General features: G+C 44.4%; 1 protein-coding gene across 1 annotated transcript in view; it reads left to right on the top strand.

Annotated features, from left to right (window-relative positions):
* Nucleotides 1-8,094, top strand: part of STARD7 (StAR related lipid transfer domain containing 7) — a gene marked incomplete at its 5' end in the record, with an annotated part of 31,399 nt that continues 23,305 nt past the window's right edge. The window contains 1 exon segment of the mRNA XM_006166551.3: nt 1-266. Coding sequence (XP_006166613.2) covers nt 1-266 — 266 coding nt within the window.

Genomic DNA, 8,094 nt, shown 5'->3' with positions numbered 1-8,094 from the left:
GCCTGGTTGGCGGGGGCGCGGGGCGGGGGCCTGCTGGGCCTGCTGGCCAATCAGTGCCGCTTCGTCACGGGCCTGCGCGTGCGACGCGCGCAGCAGATCGCGCAGCTCTACGGCCGCCTGTACTCCGAGAGCTCGCGCCGCGTCCTCCTCGGCCGCCTCTGGCGCCGTCTGCGCGGCCGTCCTGGCGATGCCTCTGCCTTGATGGCGGCGCTCGCCGGTGTCTTCGTGTGGGACGAGGAGAGGATCCAGGAGGAGGAGTTGCAGAGGTGAGTCTTGCGGCGAGGTCGGTCCCTGTTGCGTAGGTGGGAGGACAGCCAGGCCGACAGGCTGGGACGTGTGGTCCTGCGCCCCGCCCGGTGGTCAGTGACCCTCTTGGTTGCGAGGCCGAGATTGCACCTGTTTTAGCAGACCGCGTCGTCTATTGCCCCTATGTGTTTAATTGATTTGTCGGGTTGGAACCAAAACCTGGAAGTGTAGGTTAGTGTAGGAGGAAGACTTAAAATGGAGAGCATGACACTAAAAAAAACGATATTGTAAAAAATAAATTATGTACTAGGCATGGAGGCCACTATTCCCGCAGTCTTTAACACACCCAGAAAGGAGCAAATCCAAAACAGGCTTTAAACTTGACCTAAGGGTGTATGTAGTTCTGCAGTTGACAAGATGACTTATGTCCAAATGGAATTCAGGCCTAGTGAGAAATGCCAGGAGAGCTGACTGTCATTGTGACTCAAGAGGTGGCGGAATCCAGAAGCTGCAAGGGATTTTGTCCTCTGCCCACACATTTTTTATTTTTTATTTTTTTTGAGAGGTTTTGCTATAGGGCGTGAATGCTCGCCAGAAAGACAGAGAGGGACGGAAAGCGAGAAATCACCCCCCCAGGGGGGATGGCCATGCTGCAACTTCTCCTCCATTCTCCTCTTGGGATCCTGGGCCCGCTGGCACACGTGCCCAGCGTGAGGTTAAGCCACTGGGTCTGGGACTCGAACCGCGGTCTACTACGTGGGAATCCAGCAACATAGCCATTACATCAACAACTGGCCCAAGCCCACACAATCTAACCTATAAGAATTGGGTCATATTTTTTGTTACTTTAACTAGAACTTTGGGATTACTGTGTCGTTACACTCTGATGTCAGGATGTCATCATCAAAATTTATTTGTGAATAACCCAGTACCATTTATTGAATTTGCTAATCTGTAGTTTTATATCTGAGATGTTACAGTTTTTGGGTAGTCTTATGGGGGTAGTCTTATGAGGAAACTTCGCTTTCCCTTGTCTCCTGCTATTATTTTTTAAACAAATACTCTTTTTTTTTTTAATTGCCAGAGGCTCACCAGATAGAGACAGACAGACAGAGGGAGAAAGCACCCTCAGTGGAGGGTGATCATGCTGCATTCCCTTCTCCATTTTTCCATCCTGTTGGGATTTGGGGCATGCATGCATATGTGTTCAGCGTGTTTTTCAACCTGTAGAAACTGGGATTTGAGCCCTTAGCAATCAACCATGTGGGATTCAGCTCCCTTAAACACTAGGCTATGAGGCTGAACCTGAACAGATGTTCTTTTTCTTTTTTTTTTTTTTTTTAAGAGAGAGTTTTGCTGTAGGGCACATGCATTCTATGGAGAGACAGAGAAACAAGAGAGAGAAAATGAGAAATCCCCCCTCCCCCACCCGGGGCGGGGGATGGCCACTTGCAATCCATTCTCCTCTTGGATTTTGGTCATGCATGCACACATGCCTGGCATAAGTTTCAAGCCTCTGGGTCCAGGATTCGAAATTTTTTTGTGTTTGACCATGAGAGAGTCTAGCACCTTAACCACCATGCCACCTGCTGACCCCTGAACAGATGTCCTTAAACTGTGCCTTTCCTCCATACAAGCACTCGGCCTGTAACTCTAACACTGATTTCAGGACCCAGGGATCATCCTCTCCCCTCCATAGATCCCATGAGTCTGTTTATTCTAGATATTTCTTTGACGGGATTAATCTGGGTTTTTTAAAATTATTATTTATTTATTTTATTTTATTTTATTCATTTATTTATTTATCTATTTTTATTTATTTATTTATTTATTTATTTATTTTTAGTTTGACCAGAGAGAGACAGAGGGTAACAGTGAGAAAGAGAGGAAGTGAGAAAGTAAGCCACCAGATTCAGGACTTGAACCCTGGTCGGCCATGTGGGAGTGTCTAGCTCCTTAACCACCTCACCACCTGCTGGTCCCAAGGGGATTAATCTGTTATTCCACAGTTTTGGCTATGTTAAAAATGGGAATATGCCAGTAAAGCTTATCCCGTGGACTGTTTGGGAGGCGTAACACCTGATACCAGGCTATTTGTGCAGCACTATGACTTGTGGGTAAATGAGTCTATCTTAAGAACTGAGAATACTTTTCTTAGCAGGAAAGATGATTTTTATATGTGCAATTTAAAGTCATAACCACAACCAACCTTATACACAATAAAGTATCAAAGCATGGTAGGAATTTTGCATAGTTCCTATTAGCATTCTTTTGCCACTTGGCCATTTATTGTGAGAAATGAAAGAATGGGGGACTAGCAGTTAGAGTAATGGCTATGTCGCTGGACTCCCATGTAGTCGACTGCGGTTCGAGTCCCAGACTCCGTGGCTTAAACTTAAGCCGGATGCGTGTGTGTGCCCAAGATCCCGAGAAGAGAATGGAGAAGGGATTGCAGCATGACCATCCCCCCTGGGGGGTGATTTCTCGCTTTCTGTCTCTCTGTCTCTCTCTGTCTTTCTGGTGAGCACATATACCCTACAGCAAAAACCTCTCCAAAAAAAGGAAAAAAAAAAGAAAGAAAAGAAAAAAAAAAAATAAAAAGAATGGGAAGAAAGCTTTTACATTGGGAAGTTATCAGTTAAATGTTTGAGTTGTTTTTTTAAAGAATTATTTTATTTATCTTTATTTATTTATTCATTTACTTATGTTAATTTGACCAGAGAGGAACAGAGAAAGAGAGAGAAAGTGAGAAGGCAAGCCATCAGCTGGGTCTGGGACTCAAACTGCAGTTGGCTATGTGGGATTCCAGCACCCTTAACCACCACTCCACCTGCTGGCCCTAAATGTTTGAATTTTAATGTTTTTAAAAGAATTATTTTTTTAATTATTTAATTTTTTATTTATTCATTTATTTATTTTAATTTGACCAGAGAGAGAGACACAGACAGAGGGAGAGAGGTAAAGTGAGAAAGCAAACCACCAGGTCCAGGACTTGAACCATGGTCAGCCATGTGGGAGAGTTCAGCACCTTAACTACCACATCATCTGCTGGTCCCTGAATTTGGTATTTCATACACTTGAAATTTGATCAAGTTGTCCATCTTGATCTTTTTAAATATTTGTTACCTTAGTAGTGAAGCAAATAGTGTTATTTCGTAGCTGCATCTAGGTTGTGTAGTGGTCTTTGTTTTGATAGCTTGTCATGTTTATACACGTTTTAATTTATTTATGAGAGAGAGAGGACTGAGGGAGAGGTTGGTTGATTTTTGACAGGGTCTCACCACGCCTAGGAATCCTCCTCAAGCCGCTCTGCTAGCTAGGACTACCTGCCCAATCTGTTTAGGTGGGCCTGGGACCCAAACTTGGGCCTCCCAAGTGCCCTCAGCCTCCTTGGCATCGTGCACCATCATGGTCGAGCCCATCTGATTTGTATTTGGGTACAGGATAAGTTTTTTGCTCGGTGTTTTAGTATTGTTTGTTTTAGAGCAAGCACTGCTGGGATTATCATGCCTAGTTTAGAACTCTTGGATTTTGGGTAGCTTCCAGAATGCGGGGCAGTTTGAGTGTCTCAGGTCAAGTGCATTTCTTCTGTCGTTAATGGGGTAGGAGCATGATTGTCCCAGAGCTCGAGTCACAGACTTCTCGGCTCATCTGTGCTGTCTGTACCAGCTTGTCCTGGCACACAGTAATCCTGAGATGGTCGTAGTTGTTAAACAGGGGTAATGTGTGCAGGGTGTCTTTTTGAATACGTGCTTAAAGTGGCATGTGCTTTTCTTAAGTTGTATGAGCTTTTTTTTTTCAGAATGAAAAAAAAAATGTAAGATGTACTTTGGAACATCTTACCAAATAGGATTTTTTAAATAGATTTAAAAATACATGACCAGCAGGTGGTAAAGCAGTTATGTTGCTGGACTCCCCAGTGGCTGACTGTGGTCCAAGTCCTGGACCTGGTGGCTTGAAAATCACGCTTGTGTGCATGCCCAAGGTCCTGGGAGGAGAATGGAGAAGAGATTGTGGTGCGACCATCCCTGCTAGGGGGTGATTTCTCATTTTTCCTCTCGCTATGTCAGTTTCTTTCTTGAGGGCATGTGCCCTAAGGATGAAACCTCTTAATTTTTTTAAATAGTTTTATTTCTTAGTTTTACTATAACATGTATGTGCTCACCAGAGACAGAGAGGGAAAGTGAGAAATCACCTCAGGGAGGATGGCCGTGCCACAGTCCCTTCTCCACTGTCCTTGTGGATTTTGGGAACACATGCACAGGTGCGTAGAGTGGTCTGGACTCAATGGCCATGTGGGACCCAGCTCCCTTAACAACCATGCCTAGTAGGGGAACTAGTGTAGTGGCTATGTCGCTGGATTCCCATGTAGTTGACCGCGGTTTGCGTCCCGAACCCGGTGGCTTAAAACTCATGCTGGGAGCGTGTGCGTGCATGCCCAAGATCCCGAGAGGAGAATGGAGGAGAAGGGATTGCGGCGTGCCCATCCCCCCTGGGGGGTGATTTCTTGCTTTCTGTCTCTATGTCTCTATCTGTCTGGCGAGTGCACGCGCCCTATAGCCAAAAAAACCTCTCCAAAAAAAAAAAAAACCAACCATGCCTAGCTCTTCCCCAAGTAGGTCTTACTAACCAAGCAACAATAAGAAAAGAAGTAACTTGTACGTGGTGGATTTGACTCAGGACTGGGGCCAAATGTAGAAATCAGATCTTGTAACATTTGCTCTAGTTAGTGTTCATAGTTCGTTTCAGTTAGGCAGTCAAACAAAATAATTTTCAGTTACTGTTTTTTGGTGCTAGAGGGCGTTGTGCCTAGGGCAGATTTTATGGAAAAATACAGTATAAGTTTTTATTGCTTTGGAACAGTAAAAATAAATATATACAGGAACAAAAAGAGGAAGGATATTAAGAAATATGAAAGGCTGGAGGAAAATGGCCCATTAATGACCTTGTCTTTTTTTATTTTTTTAAGCTACAGTTCATTGCTCTAGAAATTTGAGTAAATAAGTGCGAGTGCAGTTTCATAAAGAAAATTGGCCATTTTCTCATTTCTGTCTGCTGGGGCATTCAGAATAGATGAGAATGTTCAGTTTCTCTAAGATACTGTAAACTAAATAATGATCAACATAAAGTCTTTTTGGCTTAAGTGTGTCTTATTGACTAAACCCTTCTTAGATCATCAGAACTACATTAATGACATAGCCATTACGCTAACTGCTGGTCCCATGACTTTTTTTTAAAGAATTATTTTATTTAACTTTATTTATTTTAAAATGTGACTAGGGAGGGACAGAGTGAGAGGGAGAGGGGAAAAGTGAGAAAGCAAGCCGCTAGATCCGGGACTCAAGCCATGGTCAGCCGCATGGGACTCCAGCACCCTTGACCACCTCGCCACCTGCAAGCCTCTGTTTTTTAAAAAATTTCTTTTTAAGGTTTTCGTTTGTTTGTTTTGCTGTAGGCGGTGTGCCCTTAAAACCTCTCCAGTGAGAGGGAAAGTGAGAAGGAAAGTGAGAAATCACCTCCTTCAGGGGGCTTGGCCATTCCTTCTCCCTTCTGCTGGGATTTTGGGCATGCATGCACATGTGCCTGGTGTGAGCTTCAAGCCCCCAGGTCTGGGACTTGGATCACAGTCAGCCATGTGGGAGTCCAGAACCTTAACCACTATGCTACCTGCTAGCCCCAAACTTCTGTTTGTTGCTTGTTTCTTTCTTTTCTTAAGAAGAGATTTTTACTATAGGGCATGTGCACTTGCCAAAGACAGAGAGAGAGCGTGACCCCACCCCCACCCCACCCCCGTAATAGCCACGCCCCAGTCTCTTCCATTTTCTTCTTGGGATTTTGGGCATACACACACACACACACACACACACACACACACACACACACGCTTGGTGTGATTTTCAAGCTGCTGGGTCTGGGATTTGAACTACAGTTGGCCATGTGGGAATCTAGCACCTTAACCACTATGCCACCTGCTGGCCCCCAAACTTCAGTTTTTAAAGATAGTTTTCAGTTTTACTACTTACTGGTTGCTTCAAAACCACAGTGAGTTTAGGTGATGCCTTTTATTTCTCCGTGTATCCATATCAGTAGTACTTAGAAATCCCTAAGTTGGACAATAATTTGGAATTTTAGGAGGGGGTTACATAAAGGTAGGCAGTCGTCTTATTTATTTATTTAAATTTTTGCTATACAGTGTGAGCACTCTCTGGAGAGGCTGTGGAGAAGGGAGTGGAAAAGCCCCTGCGCCTCTGCAGGGGGACAGCCACTCCTCAGTCCCTTCTCTGTTCTCTTCTTCGGGCACACATCCCCAAATGCCCTGTGTTTTTTTCAAGATGCTGAGTCTGGGGCATGAACTGAATAGCTAGCTGGCCCTGTGGAATCTAGCTGCCTTAACCACCATGCCACTGGCTGGCCTGGAAGTCATCTTACTGAAATTCCTTTTTTTTTTAATTGGCAGAGGGTGCCAAAGAGATAGGAAGAAAGCACTCCCCAGTGGGGCACGGTCATGCTGCAGGCCGTTCTCCATTTCCCTCCACTCGTGAGCTTGGGCTCGCTGGCACGAGGGCCTGGCTTGTTTCTGAGGCCGCCTGACAGGGCTGGGACTCTGACCATGGTGGCCGTGTGCTTTCCTGCTCCCTTAACCACTGGACTATCAGACCGACTGGCTATGGAAGTTTCTGATTTCAGGAATGACTTCGTTGGAATTGTTGTGGAGCTTCATCTCAAACTTTTTGTTGATGGTGGGAAGGTGACCAAGGCAGATGTTAAACTTACTGCGTCTTCATGGTCATAATGCCTTTAGCTTCCCTGGCTTTCAATTCACACTATTTTAAATATTGAAATGATTTTCTTTTTGGAGAACAGAGGAGCATCGACTCTCTTCCCTTGATCCTGCTACTAATCTACTGATGTTGTTTCTATTTTGGGAATAATCTCTTTTGTCCTTCTTTCCTCTCTTCTTCTTAAGACTCTTAGACATGAAGGTTTAGACCCTCAGACCTGTCCTAACAAGATTGGGCACCGCAGGCCAAAGAGATGTGTGGTGAGAGGTCTTTCCTTTCTCCACGTGCGTGTGATCGTGACATTGCGCTCTTGTGTACCTTGTTAGCATTTAGAACTTGTGAACCTTCAGGAGTTCTTAGGCCTGGGGACAGACTAGCTGTATTGATCACTTACATTTCATGAGGCAGTCCTGCTCCAGCATTCAGTCCGAGGTGGTCAGAGAGTGCTTGCCGTGCCGGCACAAGGCATCTCCACCCCTCTTCAGGGACTTCATTTCATAAGTTTACCTGAAATCCTAGTCATGTTTAATTATGTAGGAGAATCCCATTAAGCCGCGGGTTAGAGGCTCTGTGTCCCTTGAATGTTAGAAGGCCTTTAATAAATATTACCGGCAGGTGGCGTGGGGTTGGGACATTGGACTCCTGCATGACTGACCACGGTTTGACCCTGACATGTCAGCTTGCTTTCTCACTTTCCCTTTCTGTCTCTCTCTGGTCAAATTTAAAAATAATAACAAACAACATTAAATAAGTGATTCTTTAAAAATATTGATTATAAGCATTAATCTTCTTAAAACCTTATTAACTGTATAACTGTCTTAAGAGCTCCTGATGTTGGGGCCTGCAGGTGGCGTAGTGGTTAAGGTTCTGGACTCTCATATGGCCGACTGCAGTTTAAGTCCTGAACCTCATGAATTGATTTCTCACTTACCCTTTCTCGCTCTGGTCAAATTAATAATAACAAATAAAATTAAATAATTTTTTAAAGCCCTGATTTTTATTTTTCAGAGGTTTCTGCCTTGAGGAGAGTGTATATGCCCTTTTTTTTTTTTTCTTTTTTTGGAGA

The sequence above is a fragment of the Tupaia chinensis genome, unplaced genomic scaffold (assembly GCF_000334495.1).
Source record: "Tupaia chinensis unplaced genomic scaffold, TupChi_1.0 Scaffold144276_1, whole genome shotgun sequence".
Lineage (NCBI taxonomy): Eukaryota > Metazoa > Chordata > Mammalia > Scandentia > Tupaiidae > Tupaia > Tupaia belangeri.
The sequence above is the reverse complement of the archived record's forward strand: the minus strand, read 5'-3'. Positions and strand labels throughout refer to the sequence as shown.